This window comes from Gopherus flavomarginatus, chromosome 1 (assembly GCF_025201925.1).
Source record: "Gopherus flavomarginatus isolate rGopFla2 chromosome 1, rGopFla2.mat.asm, whole genome shotgun sequence".
In the NCBI taxonomy this organism is placed as follows: Eukaryota; Metazoa; Chordata; order Testudines; family Testudinidae; genus Gopherus; species Gopherus flavomarginatus.
The window spans coordinates 8,578,811-8,604,539 of NC_066617.1; the positions used below are offsets into that span (position 1 = coordinate 8,578,811).

Genomic DNA, 25,729 nt, shown 5'->3' on the forward strand with positions numbered 1-25,729 from the left:
CGTCCTTCGGTGACCAAGATCCTGAGGCAACTGGGGTAGCAGGAATCTTATCCCTAAAAGCCCTTGGTGACCTGGATCTGTTAGTAGATGGGGTACTAGCAGTCTCACTCCTTGAAGCTCCAGGAGACTGGAATCCAGAGGTAGACAGGGCAGTACATACAGGGGGGTTCTCAAAGCTTTGATCCACAGCTGGTTTTAAGGCTTGCTCTATCACAAGAAGCCTGAATTTGATCTCCCTCTTCTAATGAGATCTTCTTTGAAACGAAGTACAGATATTACATTTCAAGGGAATATAAGTATACCCCAAACACTTGACATACCAAGAGTGTCCATCACTAAGCAGGATAGACTCCTGACAAGAAAGACAATGTTTAAAGACTGGGGATCCAGGCATACCCCAGAAATAAAGAGTCCAAAGTGACCCCACTAAACGGGGAAAACAACGCAAAGGGAAGCCATCTACAAATATAAACTATTTACAACTATAACTAACTATGCTAAAGTATTAGTAGAAGGAGACATGCTAGAGACTCAGTCTCAGACTGAAGGTGGTTGAGAAGGAACTGAGGATGGCTTGCCCACACAGCTCTATATTGCCTCAGTGCAGGGCACGAGGATGTGTAGGGCCAAATGGACACTGCCACCAAAAATCTCCGATCAAAGGCGCAGGGCGCACGAGTACCCGAAGGGCAGCACCCTTAGGGAGATAGCTTTTATCCTGATTATAGATACATTAACACAACTGCCACAAAAATAATCTTTACAAATTACACAGACACATTAAAAATGTCAATGTAATAACAATATGCAAAATATTCTCCCTGTATTTTCTACAGCAAAAAGTTGCTACTCTGATGCATTTAGTTCAAGTCAAGAAACTCCCCCTTCCTTCCATGTTTTCATGTTGCCTTCCCCTTTTCTGCCATTTGCTGCGAGGAAGGGACCAACACAGAACAAGCCCAACAGATGCCAGTGACAGCAATCACTATTACAATCAGTGAGTGAATTATTAAAAAGGGACCATTTTAAAGACTGGAATTCCGTGAAACATGTTTAATAACTGGTGATTGCAGAATTTATCTACACACAGTACAGGTGTTCTCATTACCCTCTCAAGGCCATATCACATGTGACTAATGATGTCAACTCAGCATGTGAAGATAAAATCCGTTTCTTCAATATATTTCTAATATATCCCTTAAAAATACATACAATACACAAGTACCTGATACAACCTGGTAAAATGCGGATTTCTCTCTATTGTCATCTCTTTTATAAAGTAGTGTCATATTGTGTATCTATACAATATATAATTACTTGATGACTCTCTTCTCAGACCCTACACCACAAGTACTCCCAGCTATCTTTGAGACACCACAGACTTCCTCAGGAAACTACAATCCATCGGTGATCTTTCAGAAAACACCATCCTAGCCACTATGGATGTAGAAGCTCTCTACGCCAACATTCCACACAAAGATGGACTACAAGCCATCAGGAGTAGTATCCCCAGTGATGTCACGGCTCACCTGGTGACAGAACTTTGTGACTTTATCCTCAGACACAATCATTTCAGATTTGGGGACGATTTATACCTTCAAGTCAGCGACACTGCTATGGGTACAAGCATGGCCCCACAGTATGCCAACATTTTTATGGCAGATTTAGATCAATGTTTCCTCATCTCTCGTACCCAAGTGCCCCTTCTCTACTTGCGCTACATTGATGAGATCTTCACCATCTGGACCGACGGGAAGGAGGCCCTTGAAGAATTCCACCAGGACTTCAACAATTTCCACCCCACCATCAACCTCAGCCTGGACCAGTCCACACAAGAGATCCATTTCCTGGACACTACCATGCAAATAAGGGATGGACACATAAACACCACCTTATACCAGAAACCTACTGACAGCTATACTTACCTACATGCCTCTAGCTTTCATCCAGAACACACCACACGATCCATCGTTTACAGCCAAGCCCTAAGATACAACCGCATTTGCTCCAATCCCTCAGACAGGGACAGACACCTTCAGGATCTCTTTTAAGCATTCTTAAAACTACAATACCCACCTGGGGAAGTGAAGAAACAGATTGACAGAGCCAGACGGTTACCCAGAAGTCACCTACTACAGAACAGGTCCAACAAAGAAAGTAACAGAATGCCACTGGCCATCACCTACAGCCTCTCCAGAACACCATCAAGGAACTACAACCTATCCTGGAAGACAATCCCTTGCTCTCACAGACCTTGGGAGGCAGACCAGTCCGCGCTTACAGACAGCCCCTCAACCTGAGGCAAATACTCACCCGCAACCACACACCACATAACAGAAACACCAGGAACCATCCCTTGCAAAAAACCCTTGTGCCATCTCTGTCCACATATCTACTCAAGTGACACCATCACAGGACCTAACCATATCAGCCACACCATAAGAGGCTCGTTCACTTGCACATCCATTAATGTCATATATGCCATCATTTGCCAGCAATGCCTGTCTGCCATGGACATTGGCCAGACTGGACAGTCTCTATGCAAAAGAATAAATGGACACAAAGCAGACATCAAGAATTATAACATTCAAAAATCAGTGGGAGAACATTTTAACCTCCCTGGACACCCAATTTCAGACTTAAAAGTGGCCATTCTTCATCCAAAAATTTTCAAAAACGGCCTTCAACGAGAAACTGAAGAGCGGGAATTCATTTGCAAACTTGACACCACCAAATTAGGCCTGAATAAAGACTGGGAACAGCTGAGTCATTACAAGACATAATCTCCCATCAACTGTTGAGTATGGGCCATCCACCCTGATGGAATTGGCATTTTTAGCACTACAAAAAGTAATTTTTGCACTGTTTACATTCACACTTTTTTGTCAACTGTTGGGAACAGGACACATTCACCCTGATGGAATTATTTGGTAAGGCAACTCCCATCTTTTCTCGTGTTGTATATTTATGTCTGCCTACTGTAATTTTCACTCCACACATCTGAATAAGTGGGTCATAGCCCATGAAAGCTTATGCTCTAATAAATTTGTTAGTCTTTAAGGTGCCACAAGACTTCTTGTTTTTTTTTTACTTAGAACTCTAATTTCTTTAAATACATTCCTGTTGCTAGATCACAGGAAAACATCCTTAAAGCCCCCACATTTACTATTTTATCAGAAGAACAAGAACACCACATTATAATACAGTTTGTAATTACATCATCATAAAATTTTCCCCTCACAACCTTGTAAGGTGTATTTTGTAAGGTATGATGCCCTTGACTCATTCACTGTGTATTTTGCAACTTGTGGGCTTTAGCATTCAAAGTAATACACAGTTCTCAAAGATTAATGTATTTTAAGGTCCAAAGGTACCACTGTGATCATTTAGTCTGATCTCCTGTATAACACAGACCATAGGACTTCAAGTCCAATAGCTGTGGTTGAGACAGAACATATCTTTGGAAAAACATCCAATCTTGATTTTAAAATTTCCAGTAATGGAAAACCTTTGTTAAGTTGTTCTGATGGTTAATTACCCTCGCTGTAAAAAAAAAAAAATGGTGCCTTATTTCTAAACTTAATTTCTCTAGCTTCAACTTCCAGCCTTTATGCTGAACTCATACCTTTGTTTGCTAGACTGAAAAGCCTACTATGACAAAATTTCTTTTCTCCATGTACTATAGACTGTGACTTAGCCTTCATGTGTATCTAAAGTTGTAGGAAAAAATCACATATTATATTGTATTATTTAAATAGCAGAATGTTCTATAATTAAAGACAGTATTGAATTGCCTACGCAGAAAGGGCATTGCACAATGTTAATGTTGACATTTCCTGATTGCTGAGTGTACAACTATTCAACTTTACAGTTCTTTACCATAGTTTTTTAATGGAATTATTAATAATACAGTAAATAAAAATGTCCTGCATGTAATCTAAGGAGATTATTGCAAATGAACTATAAAAATGTGGCTACAAGGAGCATTTTCTAATTCAGAAAATTAGAAAAAATCATCATTAGGAAGATTTCACTAATGAGTGCAGTATGTGTTTTCCAGCTGAGCACTGGCAGGCACTCAAAGCTTAATTAACATTATTGGTTGCTACCTTAAGTGCCAGACCATATGTTTACCTGTTTGTTTATACGGTACATCTGACTGAATACAGAGGTTTACAGACATGCATATCTCCAGCACTGAACTCACATACATACACCCATAAATACCTGAACTTGGCCCATGTCTGTGTTGTAAGGGATGCCAAGCTTGAATGCCTTCTGGCAAAGCAACTGTGCTATTCAAGAAATAGTCAATTACAGCCTGATCCTGCAGGATGCTAACTGCCTTTTGCAGGCAGCTGGGCCCCTTGAGAGCAATCAGAGCCATGGAGACAATGCTCAGCAACTTTCAGGATCAGGGCCATAGAGAGGAAGCCATTCTAACTGCAGGAATCACAATGAGCGTCCTCTAAAAATGTAGGTTTCAGGATTACTAAAGTATGGACCTAAGTCAGAGTGCCCAGTTATGTGTTTAGGTGCCCAGATTGGTGCTTAGGTGCTACAGTAGGCTTTTGGGAACTTAAGTGATAATGAGTGCCTAAATCTTGACCTTAATAATAATACTGTGCAGATCTACAGCACTGTTCATGAGTATTTCAAAGCACTTTACAAATATTCATGAATTAAGCCCAACATCCCTGGGAGGTAGATCAGTAATAGTCTCATTTTAGAGATGGAAAATGAAGTAGAGAGAGGTCGCACAGCAAGACAGCAGCAATGCAGGGAATAGGACTGAGAACTGACTCCCAGTTCTGCGCTTTAACCAGTAGTCAAATCCTTTCCCTTCCAAATGCAGAACTGGACAGAATTCCATAAATGCAAGCTTGAAAATTTGGCTCTGGGTATGTAAATTGTGCTCTGAGTTGCAAAATAAAGCTATTTCACTCACAATGAGATGCCAACAGTTTGAAGGGAAGAAGTAAATAGAGTAAAAAGAAGATAAATTTTAGAGCTCTCTTCTTCCTCTAGAGATTTTTAAATTGCCACTGGGTATTGATAGAGTTTTCGCATCTTTCATTTATGGTGCAAATGGCCATCTGCTTCAACAGATTGTTTAAAAGAAACAGAGCTGTGGGCAATCTGTCTCAGAGCTTCAAGGTGAGCAACTAACTTCATTTCATAATCGATTCAACCAAGCAGGATATGCCTAATTTCCAGGTTGACAACAGCAGACTGCGGAATGCCTACTCTTTGTTAGGCTGATTTAAAGGTGGAAGAGGGACAGAGAAATGTCCCACTAAATATAACAACATATTCTGCTTTACCTGAGTGCCACCTACAGGACTAGATGTGAACTGAAGATAAGATTACCTGTCAAAGATCCTCTGTGGCTGAATCATGCTGTACATAACATGGGTCATGTGATCTTTAGCAGCAACTACTTCTGGAGGAGGATCATACTTGTTCACAGCAGCAACCTGTTTCCAAAGTTAGAGGCATAGGAAGGGAAAAGTATTGTCATTCTTCTTACCTGCAATACCCTGAATAAAGTAGTCTGAATAATGATGGCTTCGTATTTACAAGGGGAAATCGTTATACCTGGCTTATCTACGATTGCTTGACTATATAAAGCTTTTTGGGAAATTTAAACTCAGCTCAAGAAATAGGTGGAAAGCATCCAAAACTAACTCACCACTTCTCTTAATTTATTCTACCTTTTCTTGGCTGGAGGGATAAGGCTAAGGGAAGGGGGTCAGCTCATAAAGTACACCCTCATTTTGTCTATTTTCATAATTCATAATTTCATAACTTTTTCTGTTCTTAGTGCTGGTGAAAAATGCCAGATTGAAAGTCACAGAGATAGAATTTCTTCATTTATTCCCCAGAAAAGTGAAATCAGGGGTACCATCAATGCAAGCTTCCTCCACAATGGTCCTGAAAAGGTACTTCAGCTTTGATCTAGGAGGGAGAGGGGAGATCAGTCTCCAAGTCCATTCTATTCTTGGTTCATTCTGCTCAAACTTCCAAGCATGTTACTGATCAGTGGATTTTTTTTTATGTAGACAGCAGCCCATTAGAAAATAGATTAAGAACCACCAACTCATTTCATACAGGCCACCAAACCACAGCTATCAGATGGTAGCCCTTTTGGCTACTCCATCCCAGGCAGATTTAAATCAGTGATCTGGGCCCTGTCTACACTTGCTGGGGAATCATATTTGAAAAGAGTTCTAATACGGGTGACAGGGGCTGGAGTGAACAAGCTAAGGACCATTTGTAAAGGAAGTGTTCTGACCAAGACTCCAACCTAGGCTAGCAAATTGTTAATCCTTATAATTCTAATATGGGTTTGGCCCATGCATTCTAGTCCCTAGTAATCGTGTATTTCTAAATACAACTCCCCTGTAAGTATAAAAGGAGTCCTAGAAGTGAAACATTCTACACAGTGCCAGGTTACTAAGTAGTCTCTCTGGTTATTTCTTGCAGAAGGCTCTTTTAAAATCACATCCTAACTAATAAAAACAGCTAAAAGAATTACTAGTATTTTATAGCTTTCACACAGTTCACTTTGCAGTATGAGATATCTTAAGAAAATAATAGCAGTAACATGGTGATTACATCAAAACACTTCACAAATATTAACTAATGAATCTAAACAACTAACTAGGGACGGCTCTGACGGTTAGAATCTACTTTTTCATTAAGGAATATAGTCTTTATGTGAGAACTGTATATTGGTAAACTAGAGTTGCTTTTGACAATACAACAAATATATCGTCAGATGTCAGGGTCTTAAAAGCAAAACTGAACTGAACTGATACCTATTGGCTGGAGTGTGGGGAATTTTTTTCCCTTCACATAAAGCAATTTTTTATCTCCACATAAATATTTATGAAAACAACTTGCATTTACCACTGTTAGGATATAGATATTCAGGCCTATCTGCAAAGGCCTATATTTTAAGAATTCAGGTGTATTCTTATCACTTAGCTAGTTACAGAGGTATAAAGGAAAGAATCAAAGATCACTATTTCTGGCCTTGTCTACACTACAAAGTTGCAGCGCTGGTGAGGGGGTTACAGCGCTGCAACTTAGGATGTGTACACACCTGCAGGGCATTACCAGCGCTGCAACTCCCTGTTTGCAGCGCTGGCCGTACACCCGGTCGTGCCTCGGGTGTAGAGGATCCAGCGCTGGATCACCAGCACTGGTCATCAGGTGTAGACACTCACCAGCGTTTTTGTTGACCTCCGTGGAATAAGCAGGTATCCCCGCGGTGTGCTCTGGCGTTCCCCGACCCCCCCTCCAAGCAGGTCTCCTTCCCCTCGGTTTGCTCTGGCGTTCCCCGACCCCCCCCTCCAAGCAGGTCTCCTTCCCCGCGGTGTGCAACAGCGCTGCAGCGTGGCCACATCTAACACCACTTGCAGCGCTGTTTGCTGTAAGTGTGGCCACTCTGCAGTGCTGGCCCTATACAGCTGTACTAATACAGCTGTAACAACCAGCGCCGCAAAATTGTAGATGTAGACATACCCTCTGTAATGGCCTTCTCTTACTGTGACAGGCTAAGGCCTTCAGCTAAGATGTAGTTAGGCAGCCATAAGCTGGGAAGTGTATGGTCACATCCTCACATTCCAAACTAGTCACACTGAAATAAGGTGCTATTGGGCTATTAGGAATACAATTCTGTCCTGATATTCCTATCACCTCCAGAGAAAGGGAAGAGCCTAGAAGATGTAAAAGGAAACTTAGTTTGATCACATCCTGTCTGGCAAGAACTCACTTATCAATAGACACAGCTGGAAAACCCTTATGCCTGTATAGATGTAGTTGTGAAATCCTCACTTCTGTATTGTTTTGTATGTTTATTTGCATGGTCTCTGTCTGGTTCTGTAATTGTTTCTGTCTGCTGTATAATTAATTTTGTTGGGTATAAACCAATTAAGGTGGTGGGGTATTATTGGTTAAATAACCATGTTACAATATGTTAGGATTGGTTAGTTAAATTTCAGTAAAAGGATTGGTTAAGGAATAGCTAAGCAAAACTCAGGTTTTACTATATAGTCTGCAGTCAATCAGAAAGTGGGGGGGAAATGGGAACAGGGACTGGGGACGGGGGAATTAAAATCATGTCTTGCTAAAGGGGAAGATGGGAACAGGAACAGGGACACAGGCAAGGCTCTGCGGTGTCAGAGCTGGGAAGGGGGACACTAAGGAAGGAAACTCTAATCATGCTTGCTGGAAGTTCACCCCAATAAACATCGAATTGTTTGCGCCTTTGGACTTTGGGTATGGTTGTTCTCTGTTCATGCGAGAAGGACCAGGGAAGTGAGAGGGTGAAGGAATAAGCCCCTTAACAACCACCTTTTCCCAGAAGGAAACAGGATTATTTAGCACCATTCCAGAACTATATGGTGTTTCCAGCAATTGCCATATACCTTTTCTTCCACTTTAATCTTCCTGTGATCCAGCTCTGTTAGTCGGAGCAACATGAAAATCACCAAGAGCCAATATTCTGTTTGTTCCTGGTAGAAATAAAAGAAGCATTCAGTTGTTTTCACTTTTACATCTATAAATGCTTAAATTCAGATAGCAAATAATATCCCAAAGGCCATTTTAACATATCATCTTATAATGTATAACGTCTTTCACCATGAAAGATCTCAATGTGTTGCATAAACCGATCACTTCCGCTACCACTGAAATGCAGCTGCCTCTAGAAAGAAACCAAAGAGCTGTTTACCACCTTAAAGCAACATTGTATAACAGTTTGGAACAGGAACTGAAGAATAATACCAGATCCAACTGAAAATGTACAGAGAACATAGATGGACAGAAAGTAATTACCCATATGGGAATTAGATAATAACTCATGGCTAATACCACTAATCTTGCAAGAAGTGTTATGGGAACTTTTCTTTAAAGTTAGAGTATAAAATATAATCACTATGTATGCTTGTAAATCACTAAAAAAATAAGTCTGATACATAATAAAAAAGAATAATTAACAATTAAATAGGAAGCTGACATCTTGACAACCTGCTGAAGCATATTAATTCTGAGAAAAGTCAGGCCCTGTTAAACCATTAAAATTCAAAGAGTCTCAAAGCTGTTTTAAGATAATTGTTGTTTATTTTTCACAAGTAACTGAAAACCCTGTAAATTAACTGGAAAAAATACGCACACACAGAGAGACGCATTTTAATGGGGTAAAATTCTGCTCTCAGGAGCTTTGTCTATTGTGATATAAAAGGGCTAGGGGCATCATATGCTATGAGGCAAGGGATGCAACTGACCCCCTGACCTTGGTTCCCCAACTTTTCCTAGGTCCCTATGCTCCACTTCCTCCCACCCAATTCTGCAACTTTGCAGGATATAATATAATCACAGATAATGTTCTATATGAGTTGTCCCTTCCTCACCCATCCAGAATTTTTCTGAAATGATGCAGAATGCTGCAAGGTCAGGAAGAGGTGGTATATTTCAAACATTTCTTTATGTTCACTCCATTGCATGCAACAACAGACTATTCTCAAGGAAGCCACCATAGAAATCGACAGAGTTATCTTAAAACAGGAGGGAGAAGTTGAGCCCTTAATATTTCTTCCCCAGACTTTGGAAAACACTGCAAAGTTCAAAGAGGATCTAAAATCATCAAAGCAGGGTGCTAGGACCTTTAATCTTCAGCATGATCCAGGACAAGTTATAAATCCATGGTATACAAAGTCAGTACATAAGATTTTACTCCACTTTAAAGGTTTCTGTCATTGATAAATGGGCTGTTTTAGCTCTGTCATAAACAGATAGCTAAGGGTTAATGTCTCTTTCACCTGAAGAACCTGACCAGAGGACCAATCAGAAAACCGGATTTTTTCAACTCTGGGTGGAGGGAAGTTTGTGTCTGAGTCTTTGTTTTCTGTCTGCCTGCTTTCTCTGAGCTTTGGAGAAGTAGTTTCTACTTTCTAGTCTTCTGTTTCTAAGTGTAAGGACAAAGAGATCAGATAGTAAGTTATATGGTTTCTTTTCTTTGGTATTTGCATGAATATAAGTGCTGGAGTGCTTTGATTTGTATTCTTTTTAAATAAGGCTGTTTATTCAATATTCTTTTAAGCAATCGACCCTGTATTTTGTCACCTTAATACAGAGAGACCATTTGTATGTATTTTTCCTTTCTTTTTTATATAAAGCTTTCTTTTAAGACCTGTTGGAGTTTTTTCTTTACTTCAGGGAAATTGAGTCTGTACTCACCAGGGAATTGGTGGGAGGAAGAAATCAGGGGGCAATCTGTGTGTTGGATTTGCTAGCCTGATTTTGCATTCCCTCTGGGGGAATAGGAAAGTGCTTTTGGTTTCCAGGACTGGGAACAGAGAGGGGGAGTCACTCTGTGTAGTTTCACAGAGCTTGTGTCTGTGTATCTCTCCAGGAGCACCTGGAGGGGGGAAGGGAAAAAGGATTATTTCCCTTTGTTGTAAGACTCAAGGGATTTGGGTCTTGGGGTCCCCAGGGAAGGTTTTTCAGGGGGACCAGAGTGCCCCAAAACACTCTAATTTTTTGGGTGGTGGCAGCAAGTACCAGGTCCAAGCTGGTAGCTAAGCTTGGAGGTTTTCATGCTAACCCCCATATTTTGGACGCTAAGGTCCAAATCTGGGACTAAGGTTATGACAAGCTCATTAATCAGGGAAGATTGTAGCGCTCTTGAATGAGAAACAAATCTATCATAAGAAAGAAAGAAAGAAGCCCATTCCATGGACAGACAAGGTGGATGAGGCTTCTGATGGTGAGAGAGAAGCTTTTGAGCTTACACAAGAAGAGCTCTGTGTAAGCTCAAAAGCCTGTCTCTCTCACCAACAGAGTTTGGTCCAATAAAAAGATATTACCTCAAACACCTTATCTTTCTAATATCCTGGGACTGACAGAGCTACAGTGATTCCAAGGAGAGGCAGTTGTAAAAGGTGGCTGTTCACTCAGGGTTGATCCAGCTGCCATTGAAATTAATGGGATCCTTTCCACAAACCTCACTGGGAATTGAAACAGGGCCCTAAAGTTTTTACATATTTTTAGAGGGGCATGCTCAGCATCTATTCTGTCCATACATATCTCTAACACTCTGACATAGGATGAACTAATAGTATTCACTGCAAGTATATTTTTGGGCACCGGTTCACCTTTTTCTTACCTGTACTGGGTTTCTTAACAGATTGAGCACTCTGAGGAGAGGCAAGTCTTCAATATATTCCAGCTCACCCAGTTCAGAAATCTAGTTATTCACAGAAAAAATGATATCAGTAAAAGGCCACATAGCGTAAGATAACTTTGGGGAGAAAGCATCTTGGTGCCAAACTAAAATGCGGACATGAAAACCGCACTACACATACCAAAAGTGTACGCATGTCCACGGCATGCAGTAACACACTTGTCACACAACTCATGTATCTTCCATAATGCTGGGTGACTTGCTTAGGCGAGACTGGATGGTTATTTTAAAAGACATAGCTCGCTCCAACCTTTTGCACAGTATCTTGCCAAACCACAAAGTGCCCAATTTTTTTTTTTTTTTTTTTTGGAGACATGGGAAATACACTAAGAAGCACCACCACATTTCATACAGGCCGTTAAACAAATTGCTATCAGATAGCAATACACCTCTACCTTGATATAATGCTGTCCTCAGAAGCCAAAAAATCTTACCATGTTATAAGTAAAACTGCGTTATATCGAACTTGCTTTGATCTGCCGGAGTGCACAGCCCCCCGCCCCCCCTCGGGAGCCCTGCTTTACTGCATGATATCCGAATTCGTGTTATATCGGGTCACATTATATCGAGGTAGAGATGTACTTTTGGCTGAAGTGAACTAGCCAGGCAATGGGATGCCCTGAAAGACTGCGGCTTGCAGTCAGTTCCTGCAGATTTAGGGTCACAAGCAGGAAAAAAGCTCCCTTTCTGTAAATAACTTTTTTTTTCCATTTGGTGTCCAAAGCAAAGTCATAGTGAGGGCCCTCACTCTAAAACCTGCATGATTAGCTGCTTTTGAATGCTAAGACCAATCACAGGACTTGACAATTAAAACAAGACAAGTATACATTAGCTGTGCTGAAAAACAACAAAGATACTGAATGATTCTGAATAGACGCACCAACAGTGGATTTGTGTGTAGAATGACACCTAATGAGGAAGTCACCCCACCCTATTATCTGCACATGCAAGTACTCATTTGTGTACACAATTATCCCTTTGCCCATGCAATCATACATGCATTCACAAGTATGGATTTTTTTGCACATACATTTTTTGCAGATAAGACCATTGTGCCCACTTTTGAAAAACTGGATTGTAAATCGTCACTGTGAGAACCAGTTAATGTAAATCTTTTAAATCATTCTGTACTGTTTCAAAAATGGTATCTTTGTAGGGTGACCAGATGGCCCGATTTTATAGGAACAGTCCTGATTTTTGGGTCTTTTTCTTATATAGGCTCCTATTACTCCCTACCCCCTGTCCTGATTTTTCACATTTGCTGTCTGGTCACCCTATATCTTTGCCTACTTATTTCACTTTATTTTGTATGAGTGCTTTATATTTTTATAGAGTCCTGAACTGACGCTGTGATGGTGTGTGGGTTTGGTCTGTACCACTTCTGAATTGTGAATGATTTTATTAAATTGTATCATGAATCTACTATGTCATGGAAAGCTTATAGGCATGTAAATCTACCCTGAGTTAGCAAGGCTGTGTCATGTCTCTTCTAGGCCAGAGACAATGGCGAGTGCACTGCATGATGTTCTATTAAAATACCTTGGGCAAATGCGTTTGCTCTAGCTGGGAGAAGACACTTGCCCCGTTTGTCTGAAGATGGGGGAGGTTGAGAGCAGTGAGAAAATACCAAAAGGCAGAACAAAAGAAGCAAGTGATCATAGCAGGAGTCTATAAAGGGATTCACAAGGGGGAATGAACAAACTGGAACTGAACGCCATTTTGTACCAGATTAAGATGAGGGAGGCAGAGGACCCTGCCTGCCTGAGAGAACAGAGATGATCCTCCAATGATTCCCAAGCCAAGGATGAGCAAGTGAGGGACATTGTGTCTAGAATATTTTATTGTTTGTGTGATCTGTACTGGACATTCTGGTGCTTCTGGGAATGGCATGACCCCACCTCCGCCAGTGTAACCTTACAAGTACAGTACATGCAAGGTCAAGCCGCAAGGTGGTGTCATTTTGAACAGCGCACTGCCTTGTCCGCACCAGCATGACCTCGCACGCATGCACGCAACGTGCTCTCCATTATGGTGTCCCACATCTGATACTGGACAAAACTATGTACGGTTTCATCTCAGCACTGGACAAGGGACAAAGATTACAAAAGCAGGCCAGTCCAGTTTAAAATTGGAGAAGTGGCCTGCTGGTCTGTACTCACCTGCGCTTTACATGATTAAATATAAAATGAATAAAGTTGATAGACTGAACAAGTGCGTGTGTGTTGATTGCTTCACAACTACTGCATGCCCCTGAGAGGACTAAACTGTAAACCAGAAGCATCACACCTTTTGGGTACAGTTCTGGGAGGGGTCTGTGTTTAAACACTGAAGAGTTTGAAGGGTCAGCGCTGTGTCCAGAAGGGCTAGGAGTGTAGATAGCAGATTTCAGCATTCAGAGGGGGGTGCCGGATAGAAGGTCTGCACCCTGAAAATGGGCCTCGGATGCCAGAGATTGGGGTGAAGGCTTGACTCTGTTTGGGCTCAAGGAGTTTAACACACCCCAAGGGATCCAGCACTCAGAGGCTTGGATTCTCCTCCCAGTAGGCCTAGTGGGTGGCCAGAGGGTTGCACACTAGGATCTGTAACAGATGAATTTAGCTTTTCTGTTAATATAGGATTCAGAGAACACAGACCAGCTGTTTCAGACATTTTAAGCTTTCATTCAGTTCAAGCTTTTCTGAAATTGAAGTTTGGGGAACAAGGACTCTCAAAATTAACCAATTAAAAACAAATTGCATGACACAGCTTTGAGCACCAGGCTTTACTGTTGAAGTTGTGCTGGATAGTGTTTACTTGGTGTTCAGCCAACTGTCAGACAACTCCTGACAATAGGACCTCCTGCCCCACTTGACCTCTTCTTAGTTTCTGCGACCCCTTAATGATTCCCTCTTGAGATGCTAAAAGCTTTTTCATCTTCCTGAAGAAAAATTAGTATGTGAGTCAGTTCACCTGGAAATGCATCATCTCTGGAGCAAGCAAAGCTGCTTGTGCTACAGGCACACTTACTCCAGTAACCATGTTGCTGCAGTAACAATGTCACTATGTTTTGATTGTGGTTACATTAAAAAATCCTCCTATTTTATATAATACAGGGGTCGGCAACCTTTCAGAAGTGGTGTGCCGAATCTTCATTTATTCACTGTAATTTAAGGTTTCACGTGCCAGTAATACATTTAAACGTTTTTAGAAGGATTCTTTCTATAAGTCTATAATATATAACTAAACTATTGTTGTATGTAAAGTAAACAAGGCTTTTAAAATGTTTAAGATGCTTCATTTAAAATTTAATTAAAATGCAGAGCCCACCGGACTGGTGGTCATGACCCGGGCAGTGTGAGTGCCACTGAAAATCAGCTCCCGTGCTGCCTTTGGCACTCGTGCCATAGGTTGCCTACCCCTGATATAATAGGATTCTGATTTCTCTTTTTATGCAGGAATATTGAGTATCTGCTAAAAGATCGTAGCCCCGAGCCCTTTAAATCACAGCTGGAGCTGCGGTGGAGATTTAAAGGGTCCAGAGCTCCGCGGCGGCTGGAGCCTCAGGCCCTTTAATTTGCCCATGAGCCCCGGGGCTCCCAGCCACCTCTGCAGCTGGGAGCCCTGGGGTGATTTAAAGGCCACGCCTTTTCCGGATGAGGCCACTCCTACCTCAAGACTCTGGCAGTACTGGTAAGTCCTGTAAGTTACTTTCACCTCCACTCTAGAGAAGGAGATATTGGAAAGGTGGCAATTCATTGCTCAGTTTCAGTAACATTTCATTAAAAGAGGACATAAACCAAATGTTGACGAGGCAGAATTAATAGCTTTCTGCCCTGCTATAGAGAACAAAGAAAACTACATGAAGCAACAGAGGCGGCAATATTAATGCTAATGATGACCATACTATAGTTAGCATCCTGCTTTGTGTGATTTTAAATACTGACGTGTCTTTAAATGTTGACCTGAATATGATGCTATAAAGAGAATTCACAATGGTGATGTTAACTCTTGTAGGTGTATCCTGAAAATTGGGAGAATAATCTGAATATTTCAATTTAGAGTTTTTATTGTTGCTTTTTATTTGCCTACATTTTTAAATACATAATTTCAGTGAGTTAAGATCATAACCACAAAGTCTGGGCTTTGATAGAAGAATGACTTATCCATTGAGGTAGGCAGTGTTGTAGCTGTGTTGGGCACAGGATATTAGAGAGACAAAGTGGGTTAGGTAGTATTATTTATTGAATTCACCAACAGAAGATGGTCCAATAAAATATATTACTTCATCTACTGAGGGTCTTTTTCTGGTATCTCAGTGATCTGCTCGGTTACTGGATTAACCGTTGCTTATAGGGCCCAAGGTTCAAATCCTTGTTAAGATTACAGATACAAAAGAGCTGAATGGTCTGACCCTAGTCTCCAGTGAACATTTATCTGTATAACAAAAGCCATTTTACAGTATGCATGAATGGTTTTCTCTGACAGAGGCCCAGGAGAAGCTCACATATTTTAAGGTCAGAAGGGATCATCATGATCATCCAGTCCGACCTCCTGCACATTGCAGGATTGAGGGACATTGGCAAGATCTGTTGGGGATGGGTGCTGGAGTAGCTAAGGTATAAGTAGAGGTTCTCTGGCACAGCTGGATGGAAGAAGGCAGCACAGCCATTCAGAGACTCCGACTTTGTGATTTCCTTGGTGGTGCTGGACTGCCACCCCACCCCAGACCCTGTCCCCACTCCACCACTTCCCCCAAGCCCAACCCCCACCCTGCCGCATCCCCTCCCCAATCCTCCCCCACAGTGCCTCCTGCACACCGCTGAACAGCTGATCATGGCGGGCAGGAGGCACTAGGTGGGGGGGCGGAGCTGACCTGGGTTGACAGTGGGTGCTGAGCTGCCACTATTTTTTTTCTGTGAGTGCTCCAGTCCCGTAGGGCCCACAGAGTCAGGGCCTATGCAGCCATTCCCTGCAATGTGGTATCCCTGTGGTATCCACTCTAGGGAATGCTGTCTGTCTTTCACAATCATGAGCACTAAATGCTCCCTAAGAGCTACCCACATAAATAGAAATTAGTCCAAGCAATTAAACAAGAGCAGGGAGTAAGGTGCTACTCAACATAAGTAAGGGTGGCAGAATGGGTTATAAAGTGAAAGCCATTTCTTTCTTGTAGTATTATGAGATTTTTTACTTGAACGTTCAAAGAGCTGAATTTCAGAAAGAGACGGTAAAGCAAAAAACAAATCAGATTGGTATGCAGGATGTTACCTGATTATTTTCTAGGTTGATCACTTCTAGTAGCTCATGCTCCTCCAAACCTTCTAAGCTACTGATTTTATTACTGGACAAGTCCAAGTTCTGGAGGACTTTCAGGTCCTCCAAACCGGTTATCTTCTCAATCTGGTTAGAGCACTGAAAATCAATCCAAAGTATATAATAAGTCCTCACAAGCTTTCATAGGTGAAAAAAATGTTTCTGATGAGGAAGGCATCCTAGTGTCTAAATGGGTAATTTCTGTGTTCACTTTAAATACCTTTTTGAGTCTTAGTAGAACAGGGACAGGCCATTTCTCTTCTCCTGGGTCTTGTATACATTAGCACTGCATGAAAGTAACATTGCCCCTCATATTAACCCCGTCCTCATCTTGAGATGACAGTTTATAATTTCTCATTCTGCTCAAGAAGTAACAAACGGGGAAACTGCCTGACTGTTTTATCTTCAGTGCACTACCTTAAGTAGCAGATTGGTGCTGCGTGTCAGTAAAATAAACTGGGCCCTGAATTTCTCTGCAATTTCATAGCCATGGAAGTGGCTACAGAATCCTTTCACCACTGTAGAATTGTGCCCAGAAGCCAAGATTTCATCTATTAAAATTTTATGTTTGTTACCTATATGGCTGCAAAAAGATCAAAATGTAAACTGTACATAAATCAATACCGTTATTTTCCTGAATCTGCAGGCAGCCCGAAACAATGGCTCTCTGATGTGTCAGCTTATCTTATTCACCTCAGTGGGTGTTAACTTCTAGTTTGGGTAGTATCTCACTCCATGAATACCACCACTGAAATTACTGTAAGGAAGCATATCAGAATCTGGTAGTTGGGATTGCTTTTGGGGCCCCCAAAAGTAGCTTTTCTCTTTACACAAGGCCTGATTCCCCTTTCTCCAGGAGAGGAAAGAGATGAGAAGGTCACATGTTTCTGAGTAGGTTCCAGGTAGTTGCATTTCTTGAAACCTCATCAATCATACACTCATCCCTGTTACTAACTCCTAGCATGGTATAGCATGCTAGCTTGTGCGTTAATCTTGGACCCCAATTACCATAGCTACCAAGATGGGCTCTCCACCTGACACAATCTGTAACTATAACCTTGAAAGCTATGCATCTCATTCCACCAGTGTCACTTTACGCTGAAAGCTATTTGGGAACTTCAAATGCTATTAATAAATATTTAGGAACTAGAGAAATAAATAAAAAAATGGATTGCAATATTGATCCGGTTGTCTGCCCTTGACATTTTTCCTGACTTTTAAATCTTTGATCGGGCTATTAATAGCAAGGAGACTCTCTCTTCCCTTCCTCTTCCTCATGAGACTTCTGTTCAATAAGGTACAGCTAAGAGTTGTAGTTGCAAAGTGCTGTGCAAACGGTGCATACAAAATTCTGTGCACCAAACGGATGTGTGTGGGGAATCCTCTTTTGGAAAGTGCAAACTTCCTCAGCATCCAGTTCATTACAGCACTACTCATTATTTTTTGCAAACAAGGGCAGAATATGGGCTCTTTGGTGTATCTAAGCAGTATTTAAATTACTGACACTCCTTCTTTTGAACTTGAGACCTTTCTATTTTCTTTCCTAAAGAGCTCAAGAGGGAATGGGAAAGAAAGCTGAATCAAAGGGAAAAAAATAACCCTTTTCTGCCATGTACAGTCTATTTGCATCTTAACTGAATTTGTAAAAGAAGACGCTACACTCAAATTTCACTATTTACATCATTTTTGTGTGACTACCTACTTTGCTGGTTAAAGAAAAAAGAGAAGTCTTTATGTGAGCAGTCACAGTAGCATGGAAATATGAAAATACAGAACGTGGTCATATTAATAATGCTTTGCAGTTTCATAGAGTTCTCACCTTCAAAATGTTTTCAAATACAACTAATTAGGTATAAGTGTTATTAGCCCCTTTTACAGATGGCGAAACAGAAACAGAGTAGGTGACTTGCTCTGTTTCTACTTAAAGAAAAGGATGAATAAGTATTTTTAAAACTGTATAAAGAGTAAAGAGATCTTTCTGAAAATGTAATTGTCAACAAGTTTATAATTCATTTTAGTTTTTTTAATTTAAGATTTCTCTCAATCTGAATCAATCTTTTCTACTTCCACTGTAAGCCAGAGTTCCAGATTCACTGGCACTGAGGGATTTGAAAGAATGGTATGCCTGAAACACAAGAGTGCTCATTACTTTGTCCACTATTAAAAATGAACACATTTTAGTGCATATTAAAATAAGCTAATCAGTTAAAGAAGTGAAAGGAACAATTGCATTTGACTTACGTAAGATTTAACTATTCTTTTCTATGCTACAGTGCCATTTTGTACTTTAGCAAAGAAAAACAAATTAAAAATGTTATGGATGTAAAAATAAAGAACTTGCTTTACATGACACACATGTATTTATTCGCTCTTAATGTGCATAAACTTAAGCATGTAGATACGTATTTTCAGATTCAAGTTCTTGAAGATATCAATTACATTATTTTAAAGATCATAATTACAAAGAAAATTAAAGGAAGAGGTGGAAAAATGTACTTTGTGCTTTTACAATGACTTAAAAGCACACTTTCAGTTCATATTTAAAAATATTCTCACCTATGTTTCTAACACCACTTACAGCTATTACTACATAGCATTTATGTAGTACTTTTCACTTAAGAGTCGCAAAGGGCTTTACAAATAAGGCTAAGTATTATCTCAATTTTACAGAAGGGGAAACTGAGACACAAAGGCGCACTGAGGTAAGTGTGATTTAGTTGGGGATTCGTCCTGCTTCGAGGAGGGGGTTGGACTAGATGACCTCCTGAGGGCCCTTCCAACCTTGATATTCTATTATTCTGTGATAAGTGAACCATATAGTGTCAGAGTCAGGAACAGAACCAACATATCCTGAAATAAGGCCCATGACTTATTCATTGGATCATGCTGCCACTCTGACTTCAAGAGCCTCAAAATAAGTTTCCTTCTATAACTGATGTTATTAACTTACTGAATTTTACTCATCTTGGAAAATAAATATAGACTGGTCAGTTTCCCTTTCACCCCTCATATCCTAGCATGGTGCTACTGTAAATCAAAACAACTTTGCAAGGGAATATCTGTTTAAAAACATCACTGCTTTAATTAATTAATTTAGTCTATACACATTTGATTCTTTCAAAAAAAGGTTTGATTCTTTCCAATACTATATTTGGGGCCAACACACTGTTGATATTTTTAACTTCTAAAAGGATTACCAAAGAGAAAATGAGATATGACATTACTAAAACAGTATAGAGTAGAAAAGCAAATTTTTAACCAAAGTTAACTTGTGTCCTCTATAAACAGACCTATGGAAAGCAGCGTACTTATCATAAATAAATTTCTTAAGGAGCTGAACAAGGCCATTTAAAGAAGAGAGCTTTTATTAAAAAAAGTTAACTCATCACTTACCAGACACAGTATTTTGACAGGTAAGTTTTTCAAACCACTGATTGTAGTGATCTTGTTGTGGGCCAAGCTAAGATAAGTCAAACTATGGCACTTCTCTAGCCCTTTGATCTCCTCTATATTATTATCTATGCATCAGTGTTGCACTTAAAGAAAATAATCACATACAAAAAAATCATAGCAATATTTAGAACTAAGTTAGCAGGTCGGTCTCTCTCTTTCTCATACACAGACATTCATTTTACTAATACCATCTTCGTCCTTCAACTGTAACTTATTTGTTTCAACCACCATTTACATCTTGTCTCTCAAGCCCGAGCCCCAATCCTGCAACTGTGCGCATGTCGGCAGTTCTTTACACCTGTTGGGAGGTCCACTGAAGTCAATGGGGCTCCACACATGTCAAGTCAGTTGCAGGATCCAGGACTCAAGATCATAAATTCTTTGAGGCAGGGACCATACTTTATTATATGTTTGTGCAGCACCTAGCACAATGAGACGCCACAGCATTACTGCTTAGACCATAAAGCATAACAATAAATAAGTATAATATACATTATCTACGATATTATGTGGGTATTCAAATTTTTACTTGAATTTGAAGTAAGTTGTGACAGTCTCAGTAATGAGTCTGTGTCCAAGTGGTGGTGACTGTGTTGTTTTAATTTAAAGTGAAGCAAAGGCAAAACTAAACATATCTTATAAGACCAAATTGGAATCAGACACTTTAAAAACAAGAAAATATAAATAAGAAACCCGGCTAAAGTACTCCAAAGTAGATTAAGCAGGATGCAGAGTGATGCCTTTATGCAATCCCAGGGGCAACAATATTTTATTTTAATGTATATGGGAGAATGATACCACAGTCCGAAGACTGGGACAGCGACATTTTTTGTAACACAGCCAACCACATTTCAAACCTTAGATGCCTGTAGACAAATTATCAGATTATTTTTTCCCTGCCAGAACCATACCAATAATTCTAATCAAATGCAATTAGGAGCTGCATTTATCCTACAAGGGTAATGAAAGAAAATACAATCCTGTTATAAGAACACAAGAACAGCCATACTGGGTCAGACCAGTGGCCCATCTAGCCCAGTATCTTGACTTTCAACAGTGGCTGGTGCCAGATGACTCAGAGGGAATGAACAGAACAGGGCAATTTATCGAGTGATCCATCACCTGTGATCCAGTCTCAGCTTCTGGCAGTCAGAGGTTTAGGGACACTCAGAGCACTGGGTTGCATCCCTGACCATCTTGGCTAATAGCCATTGATGGACGTATCCTCTATGAACTTCTCTAATTCTTTTTTGAACCAAGTTATACTTTTGGCCTTCACAACATTCCCACGCAACGAGTTCCATAGGTCGACTGTGTGTTGTGCTGAACGACCAGGGTTTGGTCAGCTTTTGCCACACACACCCTAACACGCTTTGGCCCAATCTGCACTAACAGTGTCAAATTATAACTGAACCCCAACACCATGTTCTAGCCTGGATTCCTACCTAGTAGGAGCTATCATTTCACAGGGCCTTTGCTAGGCTGCTTGACATGTTTTGAAAAGTGCACTCAGACCACAATAGAATGTAGGGCTGGAAGAGACCTCAAGAGGTCATCTAGTCCATCCCCCTGTGCTGAGGCAGGATTATGTGTACCACACTTGGTAGTTAGACAGGGACTTTATGAAAAAATAGGATTGCTCCTCTTCCTATTGACGTCTACGGCAAAACTTCATTGGGCACATGATGATATTGGCCATAGTGAACCCAATTAATCATGGATTACCAGTAAGTAAAACACCAGCCTACTATTAGGGTCCAAGAGGTTACAAATGTAAAATAAAAGGTGATCACACAAATAAGATGCAGAAAATCAGTCAGCACTAACAACTGAATTTAGAATCTTAATGACCCACTACAACTATGCGGTCAGGTATTACTGCCTTAGTAAACTGTATTCCTTTCTGTTTTAGACAATTTCCTCTAAGAAGATTAATTTATAATCCTGTCAGGTATGTTTGTGTGTGCAACTGTCAGGAAAACTTGTAATGACCTTACCATCTGTATCACAGCTCACTGAAATACAGGAAGAGATGCTTAGTTACTGTCTGTTAAGAAATGCATCCCAAACACTTTCACCACTGTAAGATATTTAAGAAATGTTGTTTCATTTGTAGACTATAAGAACAGCTTGTTTTGGCTACCATGTCTTCTGTGAGTTTTGCTTGACACAAGTTAGGAATGGTGCCATGTTGCATTTTAAACTCTGCAATCATGTTCTGAATTTCAAATGGTCCTGATGCACTCATACGCATAGTTGTTCTTCCTGTATTGCTGGCAACAAATCAAATGAATCAAATAAAGATATTGAACTGCTGTATTCAAAGCAAATGAAAAATCCTAATTCCTATTTAGATCAGCGATAACAACCCGTGACCTTTTTTTATTGGTCACATTATTTTTGCTTTGCAATAGGAAATCTGAATGGTGTCTCAGTGCCATTCTCCAACAAGAACAGTGTCACCTGTACACCTTGTGAAACTTGTCAACAATGTAACCTGAAAACCCTGCAAATGAGCTAACCATCCCTGTGAGAAATAAGAACGCTGAAATAACATCCTTCAGCAATACAGTTACTTGAGTATGAAAGACAAAGTACCAAAATGATACAGCCTGCAATCCTCTCCTCCTGGAATAAAGACTCAGGATGCAATTTACAAGGCAGGAGAAAAGAGGTTCCTAAGCCTTAGTAAGTATTTATAAGCTTACATGGGAACGCAAGAGAATAACATAGAGCACTAGCTTAGACTGTGTCTACACTACAGACCCCTTGCTGGCATGGCTATGGTAGTATAGCCTCCTAGTGTAAATGCAGTGTACACCAACATAAGGAGGTTTTCGGTCCATGTAGGAATACCTCCGCTCCGAATCCCATTGGCTAAGCAGACAGAATCACTCTTCTGTCAGAACAGCTGTGTCTATACTGGAGTTTTTGTCACATCCGTCACCAACACAGCAATGCCGATGTAAGTTTTAAGTGTGGAGCAAGCCTTAGAAAAGTGTAGGAGAAGGAGAGTCTTCAGGAGGAATAAGGGCAGCTCTGCACAGCAAATGCCTTGGAAAAGCAGACAGTGGAGAAACTTAAGTATCTAACACATCCTTATTAGATCTTCACCAGAATGGGGTTTGCTACCCCACAACCTGGGGTACTCACAGACTGAAAGGTGTTTCTGAGAACAATTTGCACTGCATGTAGTGTTACCTCACATACAAGCACGATCTTATACACTGACATTTAATAGCCTTAACTTTCCTGGATTCTGCGGGAACCTGAAAATCAGTCCATTTTAGCTACTTTTGAGGTTACCCGGCAGAATGTTTTTTCAATTAAAGCAGCTCACCTATCACCAACTTGATTTTCAATCAAATTAAATCTGCACAAACGCTGAAACCTCTCTAATGCTAAAAAGTGGGAACTTCTTGCCCATTAACTCTCCTTTGCTGTGACGCCTACAAAATCCTGACAACCGTTAAGCCATTGGTGTGCTGAGACTACTTCAAATAATGGCGATTAACACGGTCTCTTTCCTTGTACTCCCCCATCTGTCAGTATCCATCCATTGTCTCTTGTCTTATACTTGGACTGTAAGTCCTTTGGGGCAGGGACTGTCTTTTTGTCTGATTTTTGTCCAGCACTTAGCACAAAGGGGTCCTGGCCCATAAGTGAGGCTTGTTGTAATAATTGGGCCTACAAATTTACCCTAATTATGAGCTCAATTGTAACAAGTACATGACAGCTTATAAAATGTCACAATAACCTAGAATAACAAATGTTGATGAGAAAAGGTCGGAAAGATTGAATTAGTCCAAATAAAAAAAAAAGTCTCCTTATATAATTTAAGGACTGTGTTAAGATCATGCTTGGTAAACCAGAAAAGTGTGCAACCAAAAATCAGTGAACCAAAATTGGTGTGTTGGAAACTGGATCTAATTGGTGGACAAAATAAAGAGGGGGTGGGCTATTCCCCTACCACTCCCTTTTGGGATCCTTAAAGGAAGAGACTTGGGAGAAAAATTGGCTGCAGGTTCAATCTTCACCATCATGGCTGTCACCCCCACCATCTCCTGGGAACTTCTACATCCTAATTCTGAGAGATGTCCTGACGAGGCCTAGCCAGAGAGAGGAACCCAGATGACATCAGGGCTGCTCAGAGGATTCAGGGGGCCTGGGGTCTTCGGTGACAGAGGTCCCCCGCTTCAGAGGTAATTTGGCAGCGGGGGGTCCTTCCACTCCAGGACCCACCACCGAAGTGCCCAGAAGACCCGCGGTGGGACCCCCGCCGCGAAATTGCCACCAAAGACCCGCCGCGGGTCTTCAGGGCACTTCAGCGGCGGGTCCCGGAGCAGAAGGACCCCCCGCCGCCAAATTGCCACCGAAGACCCAGAGCAGAAGAAGCTCCAGGGGCCCAGGCCCCGCAAGAGTTTTCCAGGGCCCTGGAGTGAGTGAAGGACCCCCCTCTGGGGCCCCCAAAAAACTCTAGTGGGGGTCCCTGAGGGGCCCGGAGCAAATTGCCCCTCTTGCTCCCCCCCATCCCCAGGCGGCCCTGAATGACATCGCCACATTTCCTAGCTACAGAGGAATCCCAACTGCCACCTGGGATGAAATAGAATCAGACTTTAACAGCATTAGCAGCAGTTCCAGTCTGTCTCAACTAACTTCTCTCTTCCTCAAATGGACAGTTATCATCATCTATCTAAGAGACTGTCAAACAAGGTTTTTTTTTTTCTTTTAAAAACTCTCCAGTGAAAAGGAATTAGGGATTATTAAAACGAAAGCCTTATTTAATATTTAACATTTCAAATACGTTAACTCTTTTTCCTTCTAAAGTTCAAAGGATTGTTAATGGTGCGTTTGCCATGGTACTAAGCAGGCTGAGGTCTCTGTATACAAAACCTCAGACCTTGTTTAACATTGTTTAATGTTGGACAGTGACTTGATTATGTTAACATTTTTAGCCCATATATTACATCTAAATTAATACCATAGGCTCCGAGGCTCAAGTAATTATTATTACTCATATTAACATTAAATTCTTTCATTAAGAGGTGTGTATCATAAGAACAATCAGACTGGGTCACACCAACGGTCCATCTAGCCCAGCATCCTGCCCTGACAGTGGCCAGTATCTGAGCTTTAGAGGAAATGTACAGAACAGGCAACTCTGGAGAGATTCACCCGTCTTCCCCTCCCACCTTCTCACTTATAGCTTAGGGAAATCCTGAATCTGAGCACAAAGGAGTTAAAATAAACGCCAAAGATTACACTTCATATCCCAGTGCTGCAGTGAGCATTTGTTTATCATCTTTGCCATGTCTAGGGAGTATGACTCATGGCTTTCTTAGCTTTTCAGGGCATGAAGCTTTTTTATTTTCCCTTGACAGAGAATTTGATCTTTACAAATACTCCCACTCACCCGCTTTTATAAATATTAATGTTTTACTAAGTTAAAATCAATTTCATCATTAGATTAAAAACTATTTCACCTTGATTTTCAAGGCAGCATTGTATGGTTGAGTGAAGCTACACACTGAAGATGGGCAGCTATTCAGAATGAACGGCCCTTCACAAAAACAACAACAAACCACCTTCTCCTGTTGTCATTACCACAAAGGATACGGTCCAGTGTGAGTTTAATAAGTGACTGGTACGCGGACAGATCTCGCATTTCAGGTATTTGATTGTATGAAAAATCCACCTCCTGAAGAGAAAAAGGACACATGAGGAGGTTTCTTT

The 25,729-nt window shown here is 40.9% G+C and overlaps 1 protein-coding gene across 1 annotated transcript in view; it reads right to left on the minus strand.

Moving 5' to 3' along the window:
* LRGUK (leucine rich repeats and guanylate kinase domain containing) overlaps positions 1–25,729 on the minus strand; it is an 83,081-nt gene that overhangs the window by 52,132 nt on the left and 5,220 nt on the right. Inside the window, exons 5-10 of the mRNA XM_050936846.1 lie at positions 25,613–25,694; positions 19,937–20,061; positions 16,499–16,642; positions 11,174–11,254; positions 8,436–8,522; positions 5,371–5,477 (exon numbers count right to left, since the gene is read on the minus strand). Of these exons, the coding sequence (XP_050792803.1) occupies positions 5,371–5,477; positions 8,436–8,522; positions 11,174–11,254; positions 16,499–16,642; positions 19,937–20,061; positions 25,613–25,694 (626 nt within the window). The remainder of the gene's footprint in view (positions 1–5,370; positions 5,478–8,435; positions 8,523–11,173; positions 11,255–16,498; positions 16,643–19,936; positions 20,062–25,612; positions 25,695–25,729) is intronic.